Source organism: Balaenoptera physalus (genome assembly GCF_965194825.1).
Source record: "Balaenoptera physalus genome assembly, contig: HAP1_SCAFFOLD_1942, whole genome shotgun sequence".
NCBI lineage: Eukaryota > Metazoa > Chordata > Mammalia > Artiodactyla > Balaenopteridae > Balaenoptera > Balaenoptera physalus.
Window position 1 is genome coordinate 60,071 of NW_028124862.1, and position 13,550 is coordinate 73,620.

Here is a 13,550-nt window from a genome sequence, read left to right on the forward strand (position 1 = left end):
CACCTAAGTATTTGTGTTAATGTAAATGGCAATATGTTTTTAATTTAAAATTCTACTTGTTTATTGCTGGCATAAGGAAAGTGTTAACCTTTTGTACATTAACCTTACATCTTTCAAATTTGCTGTAATAACTTATTAGTTCCAGAAATTTTGTTGTTAATTCTTTTGAGTTTTCTATATAGACAATCATGTCATCCATGAACAAAGATAGTTTTATTTCTTCTTTTACACTCTGTATAACTTTTATTTCCCTTTTTTGGTATTATTGAGTTATCTAGAACTTCTGGTATGATGTTGAAAAGGAGTGGTGAGAGAGGACATCTGTCTTGTTCCTGCTTTTAGTGGAAAAACTTAGTTTCTCATCATTAAGTATAATGTTAGCTATCGATTTTGTATAGATGGTCTTTATCAATTTGAGAGAGTTCCCCTCTGTTCCTAGTTTGCTAAGAGTTTTTATCAAGAATGAGTATTGGATTTTGTCAAATACTTTTTCTGTATCTATTGATATGATCATGTGATTTTTCTTCTTTAGACTGTTGATGTAATAGATTATATTAATGGATTTCCAAATGATAAACCAACCTTGCATACCTGGGATAAATCTCACATGGTCATGTTGTATAATTCTTTTCATACATTTTTGGTTTTGATTTGCTAATGTTTTGTTGAGGATTTTTGCATTTGTGTTCATGAGAGATATTAGTCTGTAGTTTTCTTTTAAAGACTATCTGGTTTTGGTTTTAGGGTAATGCTGGCCTCATATAATGAGTTAGGAGGTTTCCCCTCTGTGTCTATCTTCTGGAAGAGATTGTATAAAATTGGCATAATTTCTTCCTTAAATGTTTGAATTCACCAGTGAACCTATCGGAGCCTGCTGCTTTCTGTTTTGGAAGGTTATTAATTGTTGATTCAATTTATTTAATAGATACAGGCCTATTCAGCATCTCTTTCTTCTTGTGTGAGTTTTGGCAGATGTGTCTTTCAAGGAATTACTCCATTTAATCTCGGTTATCAAATTTGTGGCCATAGTGTTGTTCATAGTATTCCTTGATTATCCTTCTACTATTCATGGGATCTGTAGTAATGTCCCTCCTTTATTTTGGATGTTACTAATTTGTATTTTCTCTCTTTTTTTCTTAGTTAGCCTGGCTAGAGGCTCATCAGCTCTATTGATCTTTTCAAAGAACTAGTTTTTTTTTTTTAATTGAAGTATAATTGACCTACAACACTATGTTAGTTCCAGATGTACAACATAGTGATTCAATATTTCTATACATTAGAAAATGTTACTATGATAAATCTAGTTACAGTATATTACTATACAAAGATATTACAATATTACTGATTATATTCCACATGCTGTACATTTCATCCTCACGACTCATTTATATTGCAGCTGGAAGTTTACACCTCTTAATCTCCTTCACCTATTTTACTCAACCCCCCACCCCCTACCTTATGGCAACCACTATTTCTTCTCTGTATCTAAGAGACTGTTTCTATTTTGTTCATTTGTTCATTTGCTTTGTTTTTTACATTCACATATAAGTTAAAATCATACATCATTTTTCTTTCTCTGCCTGACTTATTTCACTTAGCATAATAACCTCTAGGTCAATCCATGTTGTCACATCGAAATCACAAGAGATCTCATTCTTTTTTATGGCTGAGTAATATTCCACTGTGTATAATATACCACATCTTTATCCATTTATCTATTGATGGATACTTAGGTTGTTTCCATATCTTGCCTCTTGTAAGTAGTGCTGCAATAAACATAGGGATGCATATATTTTTTCTAATTAATGTTTTTGTTTTCTTTGGAAAAATACCCAAAGTGGAATTGCTGGATCATATAGTAGTTCTATTTTTAACTTTTTGAGGAACCTCCATATTGTTTTCCATAGTGGCTACACCAATTTGTACCACCAACAGTGCACAAGCGTTCCCTTTTCTCTACATCCTTACCAACACTTGTTATTTCTTGTCTTTTTGTAATAGCCATTCTGACAGGTGTGAGGTGATATCTCATTGTGGTTTTGATTTGCATTCCCCTGATATTTAGTAATGCTGAACATCTTTTCATGTGTCTGTTGGCCATATGTATGTCTTTGGAAAAATGTCTATTTAGGTCCTCTGCAAATTTTTCAATTGGTATTGGGTTATATGAGATCTTTTGGGTTATATGAGTTCTTCGTATATTTTGGGTATTAACCCCTTATTGGATATCATTTGCAAATACCTTCTCCTATTCAGCATGCTGTTTTTTCATTTTGTTAAAAGTTTCCTTTGCTATACAAAAGCTTTTTGGTTTGATGTAGTCCCATTTGTTTATTTTTGCTTTTGTTTCCCTTGCCTGAAGACACATATCCAAAAATATATTGCTAAGACCAATGTCAAAGAGTGTACTGACTATGTTTTTCTAGTTGTTTTATGTTTTCAGGTCTTACGTTTAAGGCTTTAATCCATTTTGAGTTTTTTGGTTTTTTTTTTTTTATGGTGTGAGAAAGTAGTCCAGTTTGATTCTTTTTCGTGGAGCTGTCCAGTTTATCCAACACCAATTAGTGAAGACACTATCTTTTCCCCATTGTATATTCTTGCCTACTTTGGCATAGAGGAATTGCCCATATAAGTGTGGGTTTAATTCTGGGCTCTCTATTCTGTTCTAACGATTTATGTATCTATTTTTGTGCCAGTACCATACTGTTTTGATGACTATAGTTTTGCAGTATAGTTTAAGATCAGGGAGCATGATACCTCCAGCTTTGTTCTTCTTTGTCAAGATTGTTTTGATTATTCTGTGTCTTCTGTGTTTTCACACACATTTTAGAATAATTTATTGCTGTTCTGTGAAAAATGCTGTTGGTATTTTGAAAGGGATTGCACTGAATCTGCAGATTGCCTTGGGTAGTATGGTCATTTTTACCAATATTAATTCTTCCAATTCATGAACACAGTGTATCTTTCCACACAAAAGACCCAAATAGTCAAAACAACCTTGATAAGAAAACAAAATTGGTGGTATCATGGTCCCTGATTTCAAACTATACTAAAAAGCTATCATCATCAAAATAGTATGGTAAAGATGGATCTTTTCAATAAGTGGTGCTGGGTCAATTGAATATCCATATGAAAAAATAAGTGTGACCTGACACTTACCTCATACCATACATAAAAATCAATTCCATATGGATTGCATACCTAAATGTGAAGAAAAAACAATTAGGCTTCTAGAAGAAAATCTATGAGAACCACTTCATGACACACATCCAAAAGCTGAAATCTAAAACATGGAAAAAGCAAGTGTTGGTATGAATGTGGAACAACAGTAAATCTCATACACTCTTACTGGGAGCATAAATTGGTCCAACCACTTTGGAATACTGCTTGGCAGAGTCTACTGAAGCCAAACACATGCATATCCTATGACCCAGCAATTCTGCTCCTAGGTATATATCTATCAGAAATGTGCACATTTATTTACCAAAAGACATGTACTAGAATATTCATAGCACTAATCATAATAGTCCCAAGCTGGAAACTAAATACCTGTTAAAACTGTTGTGGATAAATGAGTTGAGACACAATAAAGTACTATGCAGCAATGAGAATCAATTACCTATAACTACATGTAGTATGGATGAATCTGACAAATAGAATACAAAGGAAAATAAAACTACAGTTGACCCTTGAACAACATGGGAGTTAACCCATGTTTAACTTATAGTCAACTCTCCATATCCCTGGTTCCTCTGCATCTGCAGATTCAACCAACCACCGACTGTGTAGTACTATACTATTTACTATTGAAAAATACCCACTAATAAGTGAACCCACAGTTCAAAGCAGTGTTGTTCAAGCGTCAACTATATAATATACCACATAACATACTATATGATTTCATGCATGCAAAGTACCAAAAAAAGCAACATTAATCTATGTTCTCAGATGTCAGGATAGTGGTTACTCAGAGAAGTTTGAGACTACAAGGAAGCTGAGAGGGCTTTGGGGGTTCTGACATTGTTCTCTTTCTTGATTAGAATGCTGATATCATGAGTATGACCAGATAGTGATATTTCTTTGGGCTTTATGCATGCAATATTGCACTTTTCTGTATGTACACTATTTGTCAATAGAAAGTTTAAAAAATGTTTTCACATCATGGATGTGTCATAATGTATTCAAACATTTCTGTACTTATTAGTCATTCCATTTGTTTCAGCTTTTTTCTTCTACAAATAATGTAAAATAAACATCTCCATACATATTTTATACATATTGGTCCCTTTTCTTTTTAAACATCTTTATTGGAGTATAATTGCTTTACAGTGGTGTGTTAGTTTCTGCTTTATAACAAAGTGAATCAGTTATACATATACATATGTCCCCATGTCTCTTCCCTCTTGCATCTCCCTCCCTCCTACCCTCCCTATCTCACCCCTCTAGGTGGTCACAAAGCACCGAGCTGATCTCCCTGTGCTATGCGGCTGCTTCCCACTAGCTATCTATTTTACGTTTGGTAGTGTATATATGTCCATGCCACTCTCTCACTTTGTCCCAGCTTACCCTTCCCCCTCCCCGTATCCTCAAGTCCATTCTCTAGTAGGTCGGTGTCTTTATTCCCTTTTAAAGAAATAAATTCTTTGTATATTAAGTGGTTTAAGTCTCCACACTAATATACAATATATGTGACATTTCTTCCAGAAAAGCTGTAAAACCTCAGATTTTCATTTTCACTAGCATTGTTTATATTTTTCCTCTTATATGCTCATTAGAATTTTTTCATGTCTTTTTTCAGTGTGTATATTGAGTTCCTATCCTCATTTATAATAGATTAAGTCATTTTGCTTTCCTATATGTTGCAAATACTTTTCCTAATATAGGTACTCTACATTGAATTCGTTTATAGTAGACTTCTGATAAAATTTATGGTGATTTAAAATATGTCCACAAATACTCTGATACCATTCCCTTGAAGAGATGGAGTTTAATTCCTCTATCTTCATCATGGACTGGACTTTAATGACTTCCTTTTAATGAATAGAATGTGGCAAATTGACAATGTTTGACTTCTGATACTAGGTTATGAAAGGCATTGCTCTCTTCTCTTTCTCTCTTGAATCATTCACTCTGGAGGAAGTCCGCTGTCATGTGGTAAGGAAACTCAAGCAGCCCTGTGAAGTGGCCCACATGGTAAGGAGCTGAGGCCCCCAACCAACAGACATGTGTGTGAACTTTCATGGAAGTGGATCCTCCGGCCCCAGTCAAGCCATATGACTACAGCTCTGGCCTATGGCTTGACCCCAAGGCCACCCAGCTAAGATACTCACAAAGGCCTGGCCTTCAGAAAATATGTGAGATAATAAGTATTTGCCTACTTAAACTGTTGAATTTTGTGGTAAATCTTTTTACAACATATAAGTAATATATAATTTAAAAAATTTTATTGTTAAACACAATGTATGTGCAAAAGCAAACAAAACATAGATGTACAATTTAACAAAGTATTATAAAGCAAACACTAATGTAATTACTACCCAGCTTAAGAAATTAAAAATTGCAGGTCCCCAAAAAGAATATGAGTGTTCTTTCATGATCAAAACCTTCTTGCTCCAGTTTATGTGCAATCACAATCTTGATTGTCATAGTGATCATTTCTCTGCTTTGCTTTATGATTTTATCTCCTATGTTTATATCTCTAAACAATACAAGTTAGTTTTGCTTATTTCTGAGTTGCATATAAATGGAATCTATGGAATCATAGATTTACTTTTTTATGCCTTCTTCTGTTCAACCTTTTGTAAGATTCATCAATGTTGTTGTATGGAGCTCTAGTTTGTTTACTTGCATTTCTGTATAATATTTCCATTGTATGACTCTACTGCAGCATATTTATCCATTTTACTATTTATGAATACTTGGGTTGTTTCTAATTTGGGACTACTATGCTTGCTTTTATGAACAATCTTGTTCATACTGTCATGGTTCATGTGCTCATGAGCTTCTCAAAGTTATATATTCCTAGGGGTGGTGATAGGAATATCACCACTTTACCATTTAATAACAACTTGTTTTCCAAAGGGACGGATTAATATGCACTGCCTCCAGTGCTGAATGAGTTTTGTTGTGACATATCCTCAACAACACTCATAACTCTAAAGGTTTTTAATGTTTGCCAGTCTGAGGGGATAGAGTGGTATCTCACCATAGTTTAATATGCACTTCCTTGAATAATAATGATTTTAAGTAAATTTTCATATCTTTTTGGCCATTTTTATTTTCTCTATTATGAAGCACCACCTATTTTCTATACGTTGCCTGCCTTCCTATTGAATCAAAGAGATTTAAAATTATATGTTTAAATTTAAAAATATATATATCTATATACATTTTAATCCTTTATTGTTTATATCTTTAGAAAATATTCTCTGACACTCATTACTTTATCTTTCAACTTTTAAATAGTGTTTTAATGTACAGAACTTTTACATTTTAATGTAGTTAAATTATAAATCTATTCCTTATGGGTAGTTATTTTCTGACTGATTTAACCAATTTTATACCACAAAGTATATATTTTTTATATATATAAAAAATATATATTATATAATATATATTTATAAATATATAATTATAATATAAATGTATTTATTTTATATTTATTATATAAATAACATAATTATAATATATAATATATTTATAAATATATCTAACTCTAATATATTATATATATAATACATATATATATATATATAATTATATTACTCTAGATATATCATGTTCTTGGACTGGAAGAATCAACATTGTGAAAATGACTCTACTATCCAAAGCAATCTACAGAGTCAGTGCAATCCCTATCAAACTACCACAGGCATTTTTCACAGAACTAGAACAAAAAAATCTCACAATTCATATGGAAACACAAAAGACCCTGAATAGCCAAAGCAATCTTGAGAAAGAAAAACGGAGCTGGAGGAATCAGGCTCCCTGACTTCAGACTATACTACAAAGCTACAGTAATCAAGACAGTATGGTACTGGCACAAAAACAGAAATATAGATCAATGGAACAGGATAGAAAGCCCAGAGATAAACCCACGCACATATGGTCACCTTATCTTTGATAAAGGAGGCAAGAATATACAGTGGAGGAAAGACAGCCTCTTCAATAAGTGGTGCTGTGAAAACTGGACAGCTACATGTAAAAGAATGAAATTAGAATGCTCCCTAACGCCATACATGAAAATAAACTCAAAATGGATTAAAGACCTAAATGTAAGGCCAGATATTATGAAACTCTTAGAGGAAAACATAGGCAGAACACTCCATGACATATATCACAGCAAGATCCTTTTTGACCCACCTCCTAGAGAAATGGAAATAAAAAGAAAAATAAACAAATGGGACCTAATGAAACTTAAAAGCTTTTGCACAGCAAAGGAGGCCATAAACAAGATGAAAAGACAACCCTCAGCATGGGAGAAAATATTTTCAAATGAAGCAACTGACAAAGGATTGATTAATCTCCAAAATTTACAAGCAGCTCATGCAGCTCAATATCAAAAAAAGAAACAACCCAATCCAAGAATGGTCAGAAGACCTAAATAGACATTTCTCCAAAGAAGATACACAGATTGCCAACAAACACATGAAAGAATGCTCAACATCATTAATTATTAGAGAAATGCAAATCAAAACTACAATGAGATATCATCTCACACTGGTCACAATGGCCATCATCAAAAAGTCTACAAACAATAAATGCTGGAGAGGGCGTGGAGAAAAGGGAACACTCTTGCACTGTTGGTGGGAATGTAAATGATACAGCCACTATGGAGAACAGTATGAAGGTTCCTTAAAAAAATAAAAATAGAACTACCATACGACCCAACAATCCCACTACTGGGCATATACCCTGAGAAAACCATAATTCAAAAAGAGTCATGTACCACAATGTTCATTGCAGCTTTACTTACAATAGCCAGGACATGGAAGCAACCTAAGTGTCCATCAACAGATGAATGAATAAAGAAGATGTGGCACATATATACAATGGAATATTACTCAGCCATAAAAAGAAACAAAACTGAGTTATTTGTAGTGAGGTGGATGGACCTAGAGTGTGTCATATAGAGTGAAGTCAGAAAGAGAAAAACAAATACCATATGGTAATACATATATATGGAATCTAAAAAAAAAAAAAAAAGGTTCTGAAGAACCTAGGGGCAGGACAGGAATAAAGACGCAGATGTAGAGAATGGACTTGAGGACATGGGGAGGGGGAAGGGTAAGCTGGGACGAAGTGAGAGAGTGGCATGGACATATATACACTACCTAATGTAAAACAGATAGATAGTGGGAAGCAGCTGGATCACACGGGGAGATCACCTCGGTGCTTTGTGACCACCTAGAGCGGTGGGATGGGGAGGGTGGGAGGGAGATGCAAAAGGGAGGGGAAATGGGGATATATGTATACATATAGCTGATTCACTTTGTTATACAGCAGAAACTAACACCTTGTAATTATGCTCCAATAAAGATGTTTAAAAAAACAAGAAATTAGATTTACTCTAAGTGCTCAAAACACACACACACACAGAAAAAAAGAATTAATATGTAAATTTAGCAAGGCAGTTGAATATGGGTCAATATACAAAAATCGAATGCATTTCTATTTATATTTATACACAAATGATTTCTATGTATGCTACATATAGTATGCACAGAATTTTTTCTGTAAATACAAAACTATACATTCCCCTATTTATTACTGTTGCATTGCACCCTACAGGCCTGCAAGCCCTGCACTTGCCCAGCCTCGAGACCGAAGAAAGAGCCTGGAGTCAGCGACATAGACATCAATGGTTTAATGGATGGAGGAGCTTACATGTCCTGGAGCAACACTCCACGGTGTGCGGCAGACAGCGGGCAGGACATGGTAGTAGTCTTTGCTTCCAGGGCTCGGGGAGGTTACCGCTTATAGGGGGAATTGACATCAGGTTGGCTCATCGGTTACCAGGGAAACAAGCAGAGGGGCACGTCCCTCACCGTCCCTTTGATAAGCTATCACGGTGGAGATGCTCTGATCTAAAGATTAGAACAATCACTAGCTGGGGCCGGGGGCTAGTATGTATTAGGAGGGAAGGTTGGTGATGTGAGTAGTGTGTAGATGAAGGAGGACTGGTCGGGCAGGGGTTGTACAGCGAGCAAGAGAAGAGCCATCTTGGGTGGCTTGATCATACAATTATTTATGTATTTCTATATATGCTGTATACTAGCAATGAAAATATTGGAAAATCAAATTTTAAAATAACATTTAAATAGTATAAAAATACTTACGAATAATTTTAACAAAATATGTGCAAGCCCTGTTCACTTAAACCTACAAAACTTTGTTGAGAAAAATAAATGAAGGCCTATATAAATGGGGTCATATATGCCATGTTCATGGCTTAGAAGACTAAACATTAAGATGTCAGTTATCCCCAAATCAATCTATAGATTCAAAGTAATCAAAATCCCAGTAAGCAGTTTTGTAGAAATTTCCAAGCTGACTTGACAAATTTTATGGAAATGGATATATTTTCCAAAAAAGAAAATGCTGGAGGTCACGACTTAACTGTAATCTGTGGGAAACAAGACCCTGTGTTACTGTCATGAGGACAGACAAACAGATCAGTGGAGACTGACCCACATGTTCAACATATAACACATATAACACATACAGTCATTTGATATTTTGACAAACGACGGTGATGATATAATTTGATGAAGAAAGGATGGTCTTTCCTACAAATTCTGGATACCCATTTGTAAATAAAAATGAACCCTGACGCTGACCATGCACACAAATATAATTTAACTTGAAATGAGCCACAGACCTATATGTAGATCATCTTCCCAATAACCCGTGAGACGAAGTCACACAAAGCTAAGCCAAGGCGTCAAGGTGCTGGGTTCTCACTGGGGCCCCATTCAGGTTGTTGGCAGTCCAGGACATTGTGGCTACAGAACTAAGGTTTCCCTGCCTGCTGGCTGGTGGCAGAGACTATTCTTGTTCTCAGGCCCACCGACAGCCTGGCAGCCAGCACGTGAGGCCCCCGCACCCGTGAGTCTCTGACTTCCTCTTCTGTGACCAGTCAGAGAAAACTCTCTGCCTTTGAAGCACTCATGGAATTAAAGTGGGCCCGCCCAGATCATCTCTCTTTAGCCAGGTAACAGAAATTTCTCGTGATGCTTGTAACTTTAACCATTTCTCCTTGAAATTCCACACATTTTTGTTCCATATATATTTTAGGCCATACTTTAAAGTGCATTCAAAATTAGCCTCGCTGTATCTTTCTGGGAGGCTGATCAAATTATTATTTTGAAATGACCCCTAAGATCTAGTAAAAACTTTGATCTTCCGGTCTTCTCGTCTAACATTACCAGCTGTGTGAGCTTGCTTCTGGTTAACATCTCCAACACCTGTCATTTTCCCATCCTTTTAATTCCATCCTCCTTAAGTGTTCTGTTTTAGATGAGTCTTGTATTAATTTCCTAGGGCTGAAGTAACAAAACAGGGTGGCTTAAAAAAACAAAAATTTACTCCCTCACAGTTCTGGAGGCTAGAGGCCCAAAGTCAAGGTACCAGCAGGGCTCTGCTTCCTCTGAAGGTTCTAGGGCTTTCCTTGGCGTGTAACAGCACACTCCAATGTCTGCGGCATCTGCACATGGCTTCTCTGTGTGTGTCTCTGTGCCCTCTCCTCTTCTTAGCAAGATACCGTTAGATTAAGGGCCCAGACTAAATCCAGGATGATTTCATCTTGAGATCCTTAACTAAACACGTCGCAGAATAGGGAGGGTGGCAGGGAGATGCAAGAGGGAGGAGATATGGGGGTATATATGTATGTATAGCTGATTCACTTTGTTATAAAGCAGAAACTAACACACCATTGTAAAGCAATTATACTCCAATAAAGATGTTAAATAAATAAATAAATACATACATACATACATCGCAGCAGCACCATTTCCAAAGAAGGTCACATTCTGAGGCTCTGGGTAGACCTGAATTTTGGGGGGATACCCTTTTCCGTACCCCACTGGTGCATGTGTAAAGTCAGCAGTCTCCAAATCTGAGCCAAATTTTGTGTAGGGGGTTGATCCTGCCCCATCCTCCGACAGGGCAACCTCAAGAAAATCAGTGCTTCTGATACAAAACCTACCAACCTCAGCCCCGCACAACACACCATCAAAGTGAAAGCTGCAGGCTACATCTGGGCCCTAGTGGTGACAGAGGTGATCACAGGTTCAGGTTCAGATCACAGGTGACTCTCTGTTCCCAGGTACGTATTATGCCTTGGGACGTGGAGGTAGCATCCTGCAGGCTCCGCACAGCCACTGGAGCCTCCTTGCTAAGACAGAAATGACATCTTCAGGATGAAGGCAGGCCTGGCCATCTGGTGCAGGAGGAAGTAGCTTCCTGTTGTCCTCAGACCCTTGCCACAGGCAATGACACTAGAGCAGGCCACCCTCTGAGTAGACAAGAAAGGGAATTCTCTCGTGGTATAGAGAGCACTGCCACTGTCCCATGCCACACGGCCCACCAGAGCACTGCTGCTGCCCCTACCTTACCGGGTGTCCCTGATAAAGGACAGACACAACAGTCCACACAAATGGTTGACCTTCAGGCTGTCATCTCAGTCACCTTAGCCCTTGATGCCCCAGCAAACAACCAGCATGTTTACACTCTTTGGCCACTGCCAGTGGCATGGCCATGTGGCCAGCCAACGCAGAAACTAAATTCTCATCCAAGCTTTCCCATTTGGGAGGAAGACCTCAGGACCTCTTGCCCCCCAAACACCCCAAATATAAATGATAGTCACACATGTCTGCACATAGCAGGCACTCCTATCCCCTTTGGAGACCCAGACATTACCAACAGTGACCAAGACTCTCATTTCACTTTAAAAAACACACAACACCAAGCTCTTGAGCAAGTCATTCAAGAGAACTTCCCTTCATCTGCCAATTTAGAACGCAGGCCTCACAGAGGACCATATGGCCTACTTATACAAGTTCAGGTTCAGGGAAATGAAACATGCACCTGTCAGTCATCAAACATCAGAAATGCATCATAATAACTTACTCCATTTTTGATGTTTGACAGCTGATAGCCTTTAAGGACCACCCCCCCTCTCTTACCCCAGGGCAAGCTGATAAGAAAGGGGCACCTGCAGAGAATTCACACCAGTAAACCCTGGCCCAGGGTAAGAACCCCACCTCCCAAACCACAGGGAAAGCCAGAGTCAGTAACTCCTCCCTGCTTCCTCAAGCCATTTCCAGAGCTGCCTCCTGGGAGCCCACCCTGCTCTCCCAACAAAGTCTCATTATGTGAAAAATTGACCTTTTCACTCCCACTCGCTGCATGTGTGGCATCATCAGTCTTGATAATGAGAACTAAAATGTTGCCTGCCATATCAGTAAACAAAGGATGTTGCAGCCATCAAGCCATCATATTACAGCCACCGGAGGGTGAGCCCTAAGGGAACCCAGGATGTAGACAAATGGGCTGCTCACTGCCAAACCCTCAGCCACTGCCGCAGCCCCTGGCTCTGCCAGTGTACCCTGAGGAAACACAGGATGAGAAAACACAGGATACTGGCCCCAGATATTTAAGGTGCATATCAAAGGAATGATTTCAGTGAGCCCAGGCTCTTGCATCTTCCCAAACATAGAAAAGTGCTAAATTCCATAACTTGAGAAATCTGGTTTTCTTTTATTAACAGTAATCTTTTGATGTTCTGACTACCTGGTCTTTCGTTGAGAATCTCCTATATATCCTGGCTCCCCACCCTTGCCTCTTCGGAACAGTTTCTGCAATGTCATCTGAGATGCCATGTCTCGGGCCTGCAGTCCTCAGAAAGTCCACCCAATAAAACATAACTCTCAACTTTTAGGTTGTGCATTTTTTTTTTTTCAGTCAACAATAACCAAGCCACATTTTGGGTCAGGTTGATCCTGCCCCCTATGGTGCAACCACAAAACACATTCATCTTCCTCTTATGATTTAGAAGCTATATGCTGTATACTATTCTTCTAGGAGTTAGACGAGAGATTACTATTTGCAGCCTGCCTTATAAAGTATACTGCTAATTGGTACATTTAATCTTCTCCGACAATTCAAGGAGCTTAGACCTTTTAGTTCCTCATAAACCTCCCCTAGCCTAAATGCTAAAGTCATGCATTTTATTTCTACATATAGTTTAAAGTCCACAAGGCATTGTTGTTGCTGTTTTATACAGTCAATATTTAGATTTCCTCATATTTACCACTGTTGCGGCTCATCGATCTTTCCTGCTTCTCTGACATTTCGTCTGTGATCATTTTCCCTCTGCCTGAAGAAGTCTCATTAGTATTACACCGAAGGTCATTTTACTTCCTCTCGCTGCTATTAAATACATTTTTCTTAGTCTTCAGTTATCTCAGTTCACTCTGATGGGTCTATATGCAGATTTATTTTTATTTACCCTGCTTGGCGTTTGCAGGGCCTTCTTGATTCCATGGAGT

At 37.5% G+C, this 13,550-nt stretch overlaps 1 protein-coding gene across 1 annotated transcript in view; it reads right to left on the minus strand.

Moving 5' to 3' along the window:
- The window catches only part of LOC309654096 (cyclin-dependent kinase 20-like), a gene marked incomplete at its 3' end in the record, with an annotated part of 51,588 nt that overhangs the window by 9,117 nt on the left and 28,921 nt on the right, over positions 1-13,550 (minus strand). The window contains exon 7 of the mRNA XM_082478728.1: positions 3,160-3,201. Within this exon, the coding sequence (XP_082334854.1) occupies positions 3,160-3,201 (42 nt within the window). The remainder of the gene's footprint in view (positions 1-3,159; positions 3,202-13,550) is intronic.